The sequence below is a fragment of the Corvus kubaryi genome, unplaced genomic scaffold (genome assembly GCF_017639235.1).
Source record: "Corvus kubaryi isolate FWS band 111438036 unplaced genomic scaffold, C.kubaryi_AGA036_p1.0 37398, whole genome shotgun sequence".
In the NCBI taxonomy this organism is placed as follows: domain Eukaryota; kingdom Metazoa; phylum Chordata; class Aves; order Passeriformes; family Corvidae; genus Corvus; species Corvus kubaryi.
Window position 1 is genome coordinate 56866682 of NW_024581137.1, and position 15292 is coordinate 56881973.

General features: G+C 46.1%; 1 protein-coding gene across 1 annotated transcript; it reads right to left on the minus strand.

Annotated features, from left to right (window-relative positions):
* Nucleotides 1-1403: 1403 nt before the first annotated feature.
* ARF1 (ADP ribosylation factor 1) lies at nt 1404-15042 on the minus strand. The gene is made up of 5 exons (XM_042044084.1): nt 14905-15042; nt 5466-5645; nt 4675-4785; nt 3992-4116; nt 1404-2996 (listed from the first exon to the last, which is right to left on the minus strand). The coding sequence occupies exons 2-5, from the start codon at nt 5611-5613 to the stop codon at nt 2835-2837; spliced, it is 546 nt and encodes a 181-aa protein (XP_041900018.1). The 5' UTR covers nt 5614-5645; nt 14905-15042; the 3' UTR covers nt 1404-2834.
* Between the last annotated feature and the right edge of the window lie 250 nt (nt 15043-15292).

Genomic DNA, 15292 nt, shown 5'->3' on the forward strand with positions numbered 1-15292 from the left:
GAGGAAAAACACCACAACTCCCAGTGTCCTGCTCCCTCCATGGGCCCCCACTTCCCATCTTCACCTCCCCGGTGGACAGGATGGATGCTGTGGCTGGGCTGGGCTCTGCCAGGATGATCTGCACCCACAGCAAAGGGAGAGGGTGCCCAGCACCATGGCAGAGGGGCCATGACACTGCTGGCCCAGCTCAGTTCAGCTCTCCCGAGCTTTCTCCTGCCCATGTCACACCTTGGCCTCTCCTGCTCCCCCCCATTCCTGTTTCACACTCAAAACCAAGACCTGAGGAAATCAGTTTGAGAAACATGGGAAGCCAAAACTGAGGGTGAGGTGGGTAAAGGAGCCCAGCGCCATCCCTGTCTCAGGGCTGCTCACCCCAAAACCTCCCTGTCCAGCTGCTGCCCCATTTCCTGGGGGACTGGGCAGGATCCTTTGCCCTGGGTTTGAGCTGCCTCTTGCCCAGCTGCTGGGTGGCCAAAATTCCTGGAGGCCTGGCTGAGCCTGAACAGAGCAAAGCCTGTGCTGCCCAGAGCAGAGGGCAGAGCACGGCTCCCACAGCTCTGATAACATCACAACATTCCCTATGTTTTCCACAGCAAATTCTGTATTCAGAGGAGCAGCATCCTAACCCAGCTGGCCCTTCCAGCTCAATCCCATCCCAGAACAGGAATAAAGAGCTGTCCTGCCCTATTAGGGATGCAAATACCCTGATTCAGAGCTTGAAATTCCAAGGTGAATTTCTGACTTGCAGGCAGTTTGTGATCGCAGTTTGCCCAGGGCTAGTTACCCTTCACTACAGCCCCAGCCATGGTCCCTGTTACCCACCCGGCCTCCCAGGCTTCCCCACACGGAATTTGCTCTCTAACCTGCAGGACAGACCTTTCATCCTGCAGCTTTTCAGCCTGTGTAATGGGGAATCTGCTGCAGCTCCAGCCAGGAAGACAGCCAGGAGCTGGCGGGCAGCCCAAGCATGACCACTGGGGAGGAGAAGCTGCAGCTGATGGGGAAGGCAGGAGGATCACCCGGAGGAGGAGCTCTGTCCTGGATCCAGAGAGGACTGCAGAAAGGAAAAGTGCAAAACAAAGCACTTAGGAAGGCAGAATTCCTATTTTTTCCCCACAAAACTGCTAATTCACAGATCCCATAATTAGATGGGATCAGCAGGAGGAACAATCTGTTGGGGGAAGCGATGGGGCTACTCAAGAAGCTCAAGCTTTGTTGCCCCAGTGACTCCAGTAGAACCCAATAAGCATCACCCACCACTTCGCCTGCAGGTTTCCAACCAGGAATGATGCATTTCTTGTAAAATACAGGAGACATCCTCAAATTTTCACACAAATTGTGATGTTGCTGCTTGCCTTTGGATCCCTTGCACAAAGCTGATACAAACCAACACGATACCAGTGCAAGTTTCATGAAACTTTTTATTCAACAAGTATTTAATTATGATTCTGCCAAGATGATCGAATGAACAGCAAGGCATAAAAAACATGACATAGTTAAGAGATTTTATTCTAATAGCTTTAATTACAGTGCTTGTTTGTCGAAATGAAAACTGAAAACAAGTATACAAAACAGTTGATTACTAGTTGTGTATTGAAAGCAATAAAGGTTTCCACAACACTAAATAAACCAGTTCTGATAGTTCCTCGAGTTAAAGTTTAACAGCTCCAGCTTCTTCAGTGTTTATCAAAATACAAAAGAAAAGAGGTCTTTTTTAAATTTTTCTGATGGCAAATCTGAACCTTGCAGTATGAGGGATGCCAAGGGTTTTCACACATATACAGATATGGGATTGTTCCAAAATGGGATTGAATACTTGTAGAGTGGAATGACTCTCCAAACTCTCATGCTTTTTGTTTTTTCCTTAGACACTATACATAGATGTTTGGTGTTTTTCATGGCAATTCTCACGTTAAGTACAGTACTTTCTGCCTATAGAGCTTAGGGCTAGGACAGGCTGTGCTTCCTGTGGAAAGGTTTTGCCCTCTGGAGTGGTTTATGCACAAGAAAAGTACAAAACACTTTTTGACAAATACAACAGGCTAAAAATGTCGACTTCTGGAAATGATTCAAGTTCAATGGAAACGAGAAATCTCACCTGAACCAAAAGTCAGATGTTTAGCATGAGTCTGCAAAGCTCATCTAAACCAGGCCCAGCAAATCTTTGAACGGTTGTGAACGAAGATGAGCACAGACTACGAGCTACAGAAAGAGCCAGAGATCTACTACTTATGAACTGTTCGTTAAGCAGATGAAGCTAATTGGGTGTCAGTCATTGCTTCACCCTTTCGAAAGAATCAAGAGTCACCACGTTAGAGCTGGAGCAGCAGAAGCGATGTCAAACATCTGTGTGTTTTAAGTGTTTTTACTTTTCCTTGTCTATTTAAAAAAATACAGAATTCAGGTTAAAAACCAACCACCAAAATGGATCTCACAGATCTCACAACCCAACCAAGATCGAATTCAGCTCTACTGCACAAGGACCACTGGCAACCCTTACATGATTAACCCACTTAAATCCCTTCCAGGTACTAAACAGTGACTTGATTCTTTACAATAAAAAAGCTGAGTAATATTGCATAGGAGTACCAGAAACTGCCTCATTGGAAACAAAAACTATTTACATTAAATAAGAAACCTAACTGTTTTCAGGCTTGTATTTGCCACATTTACAGCATGATGCAATATATACTGTGACAAAAAGAAATGAAAACAGCTTCCGGCACTCAATACCACAAAGTAGCACAGTTTGCCACATTAGAGTAAAGCGAAGGGCGAATAGGAGGAAATAAGAGGGAGGGGTGGAAAAAGAGGGAAGAGGAAGGTTTATGGTTTCATTTCTGGTTTCGGAGCTGATTGGACAACCAGTCCAGTCCTTCATAGAGACCGTCTCCACTAGTGGCACAGGTTGCCTGGATGTACCAGTTCCTGTGACGAAGAGAATGCAGTCCAAGTTTGTCTGTGATTTCTGCTGCATTCATGGCGTTCGGCAGGTCCTGAGGGAAGCAACAACAGTCATTCCCCACTCTTTTCACCACAGCTTTAAAGGCATTACAAGAAAGTTAAGAGCTCCCAGAACTTCTCTTTCAGAAAATCCCAGTGATTATTTTGGTATTCAAGCTCTTTCCCCAACACTGACAAAAGCCTCAAAGGTGTAACAACCCAATCTAAAGCAGCATTATGGAGTATTTCATAGGGAAGCGAGACAGCTGATGCCTGGATCCAGCCATTCCCCCAGTGCTGATCCAAGCTCACAATTCCAAGGCTGTTTCATTCACTTTCCACTCAGGACTATCCTTTCTGTGACTGCAGTAATGATTAAAGATCAACTTTTATCACCCAGGACTACTCTGCTGAGCACAGCTTCTTTAGAGCCCACCTTTCCTGCTCCTGGACATGACTTAGGGCATCTTCACCCTTCCCAGCTGGGCCTGTGCAATCAGTGGAGCAGGATGTTATTCCCTCTTTACATTTCCTAGTCACATTTCAGGCCCTTGACATTTGGGTTTAAGCTGCCAAGACCTTTACAAGCAATAAAAGGCAGAACTCAGTTAACTCTGAGGCCTGGAAGAGCCCAGCTCACAGGTCAACAGAAGCACATTAAAAATCAGCCCAGTGTTTCCACCAACACCAGCAGTGCCCTCAAACACCCTAAATGAGGAATTCAGGGAGGTTCTGACATTCCAGCCTTCCTCTCTGGAGGAAGCTTAGGCAGGTGCTGTAATTGAGGCATATCAACCTTAAAAATCAAACTGGTAGCATTTTTCCCTGAAACTGAAAATCTCTTAGCGAAGACTGTTTAGAAGGATGCTACTTTCACATATGAACTTAATTCATGGTTTCCTGCCTTCAACATACCTGAATGGCCATTTACTCTGAGTTTATTTATCATGACACTGAAAATACGAAAATCAAGGTCAAGATCTGGCACTCACAAGGACGTTGGAAGTTTTCAAGGGTTCTGACAGACAGACACCTTTCTTGGGCATACCTGTTTGTTAGCAAACACTAATAAAACAGCATCTCTGAGCTCATCTTCTGCCAACATTCTCATAAGCTCTTCTCTGGCCTCGTTCACACGTTCTCTGTCATTGCTGTCAACCACAAAAATCAGACCTAGAAATAAGCAAACAAGAATAAACATAAACTTGAAGTCTCATGTCTGAGAAAAAGTCGGTTCTTGCTGAAAGTTGGTGAAAACTGGTGTTAGCTTGCATTTGTTTTTGCAACTTGGGTACTCCCTCTACATAACCACTCGGCATTTTCCAGGGAGCAGCAACTCCTGAAATGCTGTGACAGGACTCAAGGACAGGCACGTTAAAAAGGCCCAGCACTGACAGAAGTGACAAACTCTCAGTTCATGGGGCTGCAGAGCTCACAGTAAAGACTCTGCTTTGAAGTGAGGGCAGAGCTGTGATGCTGACAGTAGAAAAACAAACTCCTGAACTCATTCTGAGTCAGAAGGACAAGGAAGACTGGTTTCTGGAATTCTTCCCATCCCTCTTTGAACCTGCAGCGGCTTAAGAGAAGAGCCAGAGCAGCACACAAACACACCCTTTTATAATAATAAATATTTCCACTCCCCTCCAAGAAACTTGCAGAATTAACTTAGTGAAGACAGTCAAAAAACTCTCTTAGATTCTGGAAAGCTGGGAATTAGGTGTGTGGACTCACCTTGTGTGTTCTGGAAATAGTGGCGCCAGAGCGGTCTGATCTTGTCCTGACCGCCCACGTCCCACACTGTGAAGCTGATGTTCTTGTATTCTACTGTTTCCACATTGAAACCTAAAACAGAGATTGTGGCACAAATCTCACTTGAACATAACTGGCCTGTTGTATTTAGCAAGTCACACTCAGATTGTCATCATTAAAAAAAAGTTACCTTAAAATTTGAGTTACTTTAAACCAGCAGAATCCTGTGCTGAAGCTCTCAAAGCAGACAAACATGGGTTGCTCTGCTCCCACCTCCACCCCCACTGCAATCACACCAATGAACACATCCAATTGCTACCTGAGCAGCTAAAAAAAACAAAGTTGCCTAAAAAATCCAAACCCCCCCACACTCCCCCAAAACAAACAAAAAAAACCCCCAACCTCCCCTGGGTTTTAAGAACTGCAAGTCAGGTTTCTCAATACCCTCAAATAAAAAAAGAGGGGGAGGAAAAAAAAAAAAAAAGGTGAATCCTCTGCATCTCAGTCTGATTTACATGATGTCCCAACAGCTTGGGAGACAAACTGCCCCTCTGTGGCCCACAAAGGCTCATTCCACGAGTGACTGATGAGAGGAAGTGGAGTGAGAAAAGTCACAATCTCCTCCCATGGCAGCACATTTGGCTGTGCCACCTTCACACCACGGCTTTATCAAGTGTTTGTTCTGACAGACAAGTCACTTAAATCAGCTGTGGTAAGATAGTGCTGAGACCCAAATCTCAAAGCCAGCAGTTATAGAAGTGTAAAAATCTTACCTATAGTAGGAATAGTAGTTACTATTTCACCAAGTTTAAGTTTGTACAAAATAGTTGTCTTTCCTGCAGCATCCAGGCCAACCATTAGAATACGCATTTCTTTTTTGCCAAAAAGGCCTTTGAAGAGGTTAGCAAAAATATTTCCCATGGCTGAAATATGTTCTCACTGGCCAGTGAAGTCTGGAGGAAAAAGATCAGAATACAACTCATGAGCTACTGACAGTTTTGTTCTGACCACGACATAAAAACCACAAAAAAAACCAAAGTAAGATAATATGAATCATTTATAGACAGCCTGGCTAACACTGAACATTTCCCCCCCACTGAAGCAACACAAAGATGAACAGATGTGTCAAAACTCAGTGCTCATGGCATGACCCAGCTTTAAGTGCTTGAAATGCTTCAAATACTCTTTCAGAGATTTTGGAATTAATTGTTGTTCTCAAATTTTTGCTTGCAAAATTCATGCAGCTGACCACTGCAGGTACTTTGTTCCCCATTGTTATGGGATAATTTATCTGCAGCAAAGTGTCACCATTAAACAAACTTTTCCCAATTGACCTGCAGATAACAAGTTTTTTGCTTAGCGCAGCAATAGCTGGTCCTTCTTTTGGGAAGGAAACTCGGAATACAGCTTGGATTTTCTCCTAGTCAGAACGGTTTCCTTCCTCTCCCTCCCCGAGGAAATGGTCTGTGAACAGCACATAAACAGAGCAGTTACTTTCATTAACAGTGGAGGGAGGCCTTCTGCAGGAAGCAAATCCACATTTAATCAAACTTAACTATGGAGAATTAACAGCCACATTAAAGGAGCAAGTTCAGAGATGAGCACTTCCTTCACAGCCAACACTCCTGCCTGGGTGATTAAAGTGATTAACGTCACCAGGAGCTTCCTGTTTAGGAACTGCAGAAGCTGCCTCTGCACTCCAGCCTCAGACACTTCCCTGTGCCCTTGGGACCTGACCCCTCCCAGCACAAATTCCCCCCCTTTCCAAACTTACTCCTGCACAGTTTACAGCAGGATTGAAATCACCATGAGAACTATTGCTGTGCTCATACAAGGCATGAAAAAGCAGCCTGGAAGCTTCACAGACACATTACAGGGTGATAGGGACGATTCACACCCTCACTGCTGCTGAGTCTAGAAGCTCTCAGGTGTCAGTTCAAAAAGAAGAGACAGAGCCCAACTGAAAATTCAAGTTTCGAATACAAGATGCACAAACAGCCAATACATTCAAAGCATGAGTTTCCTGTAAACCAAATCAAATTTAAAGCATAACACGAAGTTTGAATCATCTCTGGAAATATTCTGGATTTCACGATGAAGCTCTACTTGAAGCAGAACTCTCCCAAGAAACAGACTTTACAGAATAGCTATTTCAGAGCATTAAAGTAAGATTTGGATTGAAAAGCACACCACAACATAGAAGTCTTGTCCTACTCTGTTTACTGCAGTCCTAGGGATGGCTGAAGCCTGGTTTCCCCCCCCTCTGCACTGGGAAAGGTGTGAGCAGTTCTGTCCTCTTCAGGAAGCTTTGCTGGATACAGTTTTTAACCCAAAAGTTAAACTCTCCAACATTAACCAAGTCACGTGTCTAAGACAGGCAGCTCCACAGAGTTGTTCAGAGTCCATTCCAGAGTTCCTGAAGGACGTCAATCCCCACACCAATTTGCTGAAGCAACTCGAGTCAAAGATTCATTTATTTTATATGGCTGAAGCGCTAAAACTGAACTCCTCTACAAATCAGACTGGTGAGCCTGTGGATTAAAACCAAAGGGGAGGTTTAAAAGCTCTATTATTCCACCATTTCCTTTGGTATTTCTGCAGCATGACCATGCATATTCCGCTCTCACTGGAATATATGAAGGCTGTATAAACAGGAAGGGTAATTAGGAAGCAGAGAAAACAGTTTTGCTGCAGTCCCCATTTCTTCACAGCAGGAATCTCCCATCCCAGCCCACAGCACAGTTCTCACCGGGCTGGAGGGCAGGGAGGCTGTAAAGCTTTCCTTTGTCTAGCTGTTCATTCCACCTCTATCTCCTGCTTCATCTGGAAAGCAGCAGTCAGAGCTGAACTGTGACCTTTTACCAGAGCTCACATAAAGTGGCTGCAAGAACTTTTGCAGCAAGAGAACCTTAGAAGCCTGCACAAAGAATGCCTTTCTTTGGTCTGCACAAGTTTAAAAGCAAAATAGGTTATCAGATGCTTGGACTGATCACAGTAATTAGTCAAAAGAGCAAAATCCTGTCATTTACATCCACGACATCTTTCCACACACCACAGAAATCGCAGGCTGCTGAACAAGTTGCTTGTACTTGGCAGTAACAGCAGTGAATCCCGTTAGATCCTTGTTTTCCTGGCAGCTATTTCCAGGTCAAGCCTGCCCTTCACCACTGAGGCTGCTTTTATACCACCAAGCCTCCCTATTTTTACTTTTTGTGAAGGATAAGAAATTGAGATCCATTTAAGCACTTGGTTTCCATTTCCCTCTTGTTCTCTTCCACATCCCTCCTATCCCAACCGATTCTGTAACCTATTTGGTACTTCAGGGTAGGTGGCATTACAAAAAGTCACATTTATTTTTATAGGCAGCACAGTATAGTTTACAGCCCACTCCTGCAGGAAAAGTGTGTTTACAAGTTGACTAAAAAGCAGTTGAATCCTTGCTGTCTAAAAGAAAAAAAAAACAGGAGAAATCCATCTGCAGAACTCCCACAAAATGTTTTGGTTCCCATCAGAGTTCTGTTGGTTGAGGCTGGGGTAGGGTCCCCATCTTCTCCACGGGTGGGACCATCCCCTGACCAGAAGCTGCTCACGTTCATCTCTTCCCACAGGAAAGGAACTCACAGTCCATGGTCCGTACTCCACACTCCTCTCCCTGCACTGCCACAGAAACTGCCTCGATGGGCCCGAGCTGCCCCCCAGCCTTGGCTGCCTCTGTTAATACAGCTCAGCTGAGGGATCATGCGACTGCTCCCTCTGCCTTCCAGGACCCAGCTTTAATTCCCGTTTCAGCCCATTAATTGCACCATGAGAACGTGCACAGTTGGAAAAGTCTTAAATTTCCTCGTGTATTAAGTTAAGCAAAAAAACCCTGCTACTCCCAGGCACTGCCACCCCTTGCAATGTATATCCTGACTCACCAATATCTTACCTGTATTCCTACCTCAAGTTTAACTTCCTCCTTCCCTCCACCCAAATGTTGTCAGTAATTGCTACACCGATCGTTTTAGGAGCACAAGTTGTATAAAATTCCTGAAAACATAAAAGACTACGGCTTGTGAACTGCTTGTAGTGCTTGAGCACATCTTCAAAAGAGGGATCCATCAGGCTAAGTGGGAAGACTTGAGTATGAAAGGGAACGATTTGAATAAACGGCACGGACTATTTTTGCAGCGCTTGGTGTGTATTTTCCCTCAGCACAACTTCAGCTTCTGGAAACAGCAGCTCAGCACCCCTGACCAAACGCAGATCACCCCAGCACCGGAGTGTCTGTCTGACTGTTTGTCCCTGCCCATCGAAGCCCTAAAGCCCTTTAGCACACTGCGCTCCACCTGAGCAGCACTAAGGACCCGTCAGGCAAGTCCGGGGAAGATACAACGCGCCATTGGTAAACAGCAGCACTGACGTTCAATGGGCAAGTTGCAGTTTTGTTTCTTGAAACGAAAGTATTTTCAGCCCCCTGTTTTCTAGTAAGTGATACATTTAGATAAGCAATTAGGAGAACAGGCAGCCTTTTGCAGAGAGGCTCAGACCGAGGAGTTAAAAATGAATGAGTGTCTGCAATAGCAGCAGCCCGGTGGTTGTTAAAGTGATACGGCCCAAGAGGAAGAAGCAGAATCTGCTTTTATTAATTGTAGGTGGTTAGAATAAGAGCTCTGAGGAATATCTCAGGGCCAAAGATCAGTAAACACTTAACCATCTGCAGCATTTTATATTTAAACGGACATTAATGCATTTGAATGTCATTTCGTTCAGGCTGCTTATCATGAGAAGTCCAATCTGCTGCCTGACCTCCGAACTCCTCGGGGGAGCTGCTGGTTAACAAGCCCCACAGATGTATGTCCAGAAGGGTGTGCAGGCCATCAAAGAGAGCATAATACACCCTGAAATTCCCACAAAACCTCAAATTTCACACCTCTGGAAAAGTTCTTTTTGACCACATAGAGATTAAACTGTTTCATTTAGGCTTACACCATCTCTTTAAACATACCAGAGACAAAATGAGAGGCCAAGGCAGAGGATGCCATATGCATTATTTACTCAAACTAAACTGCAGTATAGAAATACATTTATTTCAGTTCTGTGGACCAGCACTTACCACATAAAGCTCCCACAGTGAAAAAATAATTATCCAAACTTGCTGGGCCCGTCATTTTGGCAATCTGAAAATCCCAGCAGCCATGAATATGGCAGAGGGTTGGAACCAGATGAGCTTTAAGGTCCCTTCCAACACAAACCATTCTAGGATTTTATGGTTCTATGATAAGATAAGTCAAAGAAAGTTCAAGCCTCTGTCCCTCCCCTGCACAGCAGGCTGAGATGGAGAGGTAGAGAGGGCATTTGCTGTCTCTGGGAGCTGTTCCACCTCCCTGGGATGTTCCCATCCTATTTTAAATGCCGGTTTCAAGGAGAGATAAACACGGCACCACTACCAATGACACACTGTGCTACACAGTTACAATCAGACAAAATATTAAACCCCAACAGCTGCAGGTTTACCAAAACAGCTGCTTCCTGCACCTCATTCCATTTGCTTGGGCACCTTGGCAAGTAAAACTGGCTTGTTTACAAAGGCAATGGATTCATGACCAAAATTCCATCTCCATTTAAAGGAAAATCTACTTGACATTGACCTAAGCATTAACTCCATGTCTAAAACAATTAGAAAACCCCCAAATCCATAATTCCTGGCCTCATCTTAACATACTAGTTCTATCAGTCACAGGGGAACAAAAATGGATCAATTTGTTGTTTACCAGAAATACTGACTGGAAATTCAGCCAGTTATCACTAGTTACCCTGGACCATTCTTTCTCATTTATAGCATTCCAGAATGTTTTAAACTAAATTATCAAGGGAAGCAAAACAGTCACACAAGAGATCACCAAACCAATGTGCAAATAAGAGGTGAGAAAGCACTTTTTAAAAAAACCCATCCAACTTCAACAGCTGTTACTGGTGTAACATGCAAGAACAACTGGCAAATAATTTAAAGTGCAAATCTAACCCGACAATATAAAGTGTGATTTAAAGGAGAATGTGAGAAGAGATCCAACAAGAATAGAACACTGCTAAAATTCAGGATTAATCTACAGCCCCAGTGTTTCACACCCCCACTCAGCAGGGAACAGTACTGATGTGTTCTCTTGAACTTGAAATAATTTCTTTATGGATTAAAGTGTTCTGTTACAGCAAATTTTGGAAACACCTCTTTATATATAGCCAGGGTGCCCCAATACATTATTTCAGTGCAGTTACATTCAACTATTTTTAGAAACTGTTTACTGGCCTTCCACACCGGATAACCTGAGACATGACAATTTATCAACTCAAATCCTTTATTAACACTGAAATTTAGCTCAGATAATTTTGATTTGAGCTACTTTAGACTGTATCAGTAGGCATGGATTACATGTAAGAAGTAAGAGCAGCCAACAAGCAGGCCGGGCCCTTTGTTCACCAGGTGATTCATTATCCTGCACAAACAGCACTGTAATAAAGGCCATGGCAACATCATCTTCCCAGAGCTCTTCATTAATATTAAGTCCTAACTCCTTTATAATTTTAACCATTAGAACCAGAAGAGTGTTAACTGTGGAGATCAACACTGACCACTGCAACCATTTTCCCCCCAGTTCACACTGGGGGTGCTTCTGCCAAGCTTGGGATGGAAAAGGTGTCCTGAAGGATCATAATCTGGTTATTTGAGGGAAAAGGGAGCAGCATGGAATTAGAAGGTAAAGATACATAACTCTGCTTGCATCTAAATAAGAACAGTTGGATTAGACTACCAAAGGCTTGCAGGGCTCACCTGAAAAGGGTCCAAAAGCACTGTGTACATCCAAGGCAGAGGGAGGACAAGCCAAGCACAGGTGAAAGGAAATGTCCTTCTCCAGCACCTTTGTTTAACCCAAGGAGGTTGAACACCTTGCTACACACCTTACCCAGACAGGACATTTCCCACACGCTGGAACATTCTCTTGAGAGCAGCAGAAAACAGGTCCACTTACAGGATCAAAACAAGGACAAAAGAGGGAAAATTTCCTTTCGAGTCCTGTCTATTTCTGGGACATGAGAACAACTCACTCCTAAAATAATGGCCAGAATAAAAAGAGTCCGTACCAAAGAGAGCGAGTTGCTTGACTCGATACTCAAATCCCAAATCAGAATTATTCCCTTATTCTCATCTTCAAGCAGGGACAGCAAACTTCTGCTGACTCACAACAAAGCCTCCAACACTACCATAACCCACACAAACCAACCCACAGGAGAAGCATGTATCTGGTCTGAAAAATATCTTATTTAAAGGATAGGCTGACAGGTGAAAAGCACAGAGGGAGCTGCATCCATGCCCTCCCTGCCTGTAGCTGCTCAGGAAATATTGTGGTGCCAACAATGCAGTTGTGAACCCCAAGAACGGCCTGTGACTCCGTGCTCACCAGTTCAGCACTGGGAACACTGGTGTGAGAACTGGTGGGTACAAAGAATTTATCTTCAGATAAGCAGTGCACAGTTGGGGTGGTTTTTTTGTTTTTGAGGCTGAATTGTTCCCGAGTTCAAAATCTTCAATTTTAAGCCAAATATCCTGTTATTCACTCCCTGGAACTGGGCACTAAGTCAATATTTACACGCCTAGTAAAAATGGCAAGAACTCACACAAGAGCTTCATCCAGCAATGAAACTGGCTTTTGGTTTGGGGGAACTGTCGAGGCAGAGACTCTGAGTTGTGAGGTACCAGAGCAGTGGGTGAACAAGAGCTGTGCTAGACATGAGGGTTTTATTAGAACTGAAACATCAGCAGAAGCTCCACCACAGCCCCTCCGACGTTTGCATGTGTTAAAAATAAGGAATATAATCGGATACTCGCAAGCAGAAAGAAAAAAATGCTGAATTACACAGAAAAAACAGCTGCTGTAGTAGGAAGCTGATTCTGAACTTCTTTACTCATCAGTTAAAGAAAGGGAATGGCTGAGGATGGCGCCAGCTCTAACACAAGCTCTGTAGCATTCCAGGAGCAGAACTTCCAAGAGATTTCTAAAAAAAGAATCACAACTATTCCTTTTCAGACAAAGTTAGCTCACGTTCACCAAATTTATCCACTGTAAAGCAAGCTGGATGCTTGGGAAAGCTGTTGAAATCCATAAAAATTCTTGCTTGAAAGCCAATCTTTAAAAAGCAAAGGTCATTTTAGAAATAAAAGCCTCTGGGATGTGTAAAGGTGGTTCTTTAAATTTCACCACTGCAAATCCAGCTGCAATCCTGGGTTGTGAGCTTTTCCTCCTTCCATCAATTCATGTCATCAATGGCTTAGCCGCTAATTATCTGTATAAATGCCCCTGCTTAAAGCAGCTGGAGCACAGCAGTTTGGTGAGCTCGCAGGAGCAGAATCCAGCCCCTACTCCCACACACGCTTGGTTTGCCTTGAAAAGCTGTGACTGGTCCTCCCCCCACTTGGTCAGCATGACTAACACTCACAGGGAACTCGGTGCACGAGCACAGCTCCTGCCAGGCCCTTCCACATTCCAACTATTTCACAACCTAGGAAATGTTAAGAGAAACCAATCGGAGGTCTTCGGACCATCTGAGGTGTTTGACTTTTAACAGGATTTACATCACAAACACAAAGCTGTTCTGAGGGGAGGACGGCTCTGCTTGAGCCATTTTAATTCCTGATGTTCCACCACGGGAAACACCAACAAACTTGGCAAAGCTGTGGAGTTTGAGTTGAAGAGGTTCAATCGAGGTGAGTTTCCTCACCCTTTCACCCAATGCAATTATTCCAACAGGGAAAGCAGCCCAACAGGGCTCTCCAGCACTGCAGACACGTTTGTAGCAGAGAAAATCAGTGGCATCAAACCAACCCCACAAACCTTCCTTTCAGAGAACCCCTTTAGCCATAAGACTGCACTCTTATTTTATTCCATTATAAACTCCCTGAATAACAGTAAAATAGCAATCCCCCACTTCAGCCACACTTCCTTTTTTTCCCCCCAGAAGTGCTCCAAATCAGCAGCAAAAATAGCAATAAAGATATTACTGAACGACCTTGGAAAAATCCACTTTGCCTCGGTTTCTCCGCCTGGAAAATAAGGTTAATGGAATACCCTGCAAAGGGGCTCTGTGAGCCTCACAAGACAAAGCTCAAAGTATTAAATAAATACCTGGAATTTTAGTTATTGACAAAGCCACAATTTCAACACCAGACCTCTGGTCACGGCTCTTATCAACCTGTGGAATTTGCTTTGGCAGGAGCAGAGCGGCAAAGCCATAAGGTCAATGTCAAACACGACAACATTTGGGCAGTTTTATGGCCCGGCAGAGTTTTGGTCTCGCTCTGCTGGGGCAGAGCCGGGCTATCACTTCATCACACAGAGGTTTATCAGCCCCGAAGTATCACGTTCACCGCTCACGGAGACAGGACGCAGTATTTTCAGACAGAATATAATATCCTCCCACTGGGAGCTGCTCCGCCAAGGAAAGCTGATCTCCCACACCATCAAAATCAAGCCGATGGATGGCAAACAAGAGTTGTTTGCTCCAGGATAAAGCTCAACTCCTCAGCCCAGCAAAAAAACCCCAACTCAGCAGCCATGGGCTTATGGAGAAACAACCTCTGCCCCACGAGCTTCATCCGAGCCTCGTTTCCCCCACCAGAGGAGGGTTTTCGGGGGGAGAGGAGAAGGAGGAAATGCCTCTCCTTCCTCGGAGCCGTCCACGGGCGGGGCAGGGGCCGGAATGAGCGAGTTTGGGGAAGGGAGGACAAGCCCATCCCGTCTAATCCCATCGCTAGAGGGAGCGGAGCGGGGCCTCGTGCAGCTGCTGGCGAGCTGGAGCGATTCCCCTTTCCCACCCCTGCCTATCCCACGCCTTCCCACCCCATCCCACCCACAAGCAGAGAACCGAAAGGCCCGACTCCCCCCGCCGCCCCAAAGACGTGGAGGGGGGGACGGATGGGGCAGCGCCGCTCCTGGAGGCCTCCGGTGCTGTGGGGAGAAAGGAATGAGTAGAGATGAGACGGAGTGAGGAGGAATTAAAAGGAATGAGAAGGAAAGAGAAGGAAAGAGCCGCCCGGCCCCGCTCCCCCAGCGCCCGCCGCCGCCTCCCCTCAGCGCCAAGGCCGCGGGGTGCAGGCGGGGGCGCGGCGCGACGGGCGGGGGGGGGGGGGGTGCAAAAAAGACTCGAAAGGAGGGAAGAAGAAGGTGTCGGCAAACCCACCGGCGTCGTCGGGAGCCGCGGGCCGTGGGTCTGGCTGCGCTCGGAGGGTCCCACTCGGAGCCCGCTCGCCCCGGCCGCGATCCACCCTGGAGCACAAGATGGCGGCGCGATGCGGCCACGTCAGTGCCCGCCCCGCGCGGGGCACCACGGGGAAGCGAGGAGGGAGGCGGGGGCGCGGCCTGCGGGAGGGGGTGTGGCCAAGGCGGGCCGAGCGGGGCCCGGCCGGCGGGGGCGGTGCCTAGAGGCGCGGTGGGCGTGGCCACGGCGGGAGCGGCAGCTCTGGGGAGGGGGCGTGGCCTGGGGCGAGTGGGCGTGGCCACGGCGGGAGCGGCAGCTCTGCGGGGAGGGGGCGTGGCCTGGGCGAGTGGGCGTGGCCACGGCGGGAGCG

Excerpts from the sequence above, each read along its gene's own strand:
- ARF1 (XM_042044084.1), bottom strand. The coding sequence starts at position 5,613 with ATGGGAAATATTTTTGCTAACCTCTTCAAAGGCCTTTTTGGCAAAAAA. Across the intron at positions 4,117-4,674 it reads CTATTTCCAGAACACACAAG|GTCTGATTTTTGTGGTTGAC; the intron begins GTGAGTCCACAC and ends GCTTATTTCTAG. Across the intron at positions 2,997-3,991 it reads TAGTGTTTGCTAACAAACAG|GACCTGCCGAACGCCATGAA; the intron begins GTATGCCCAAGA and ends TGCTTCCCTCAG.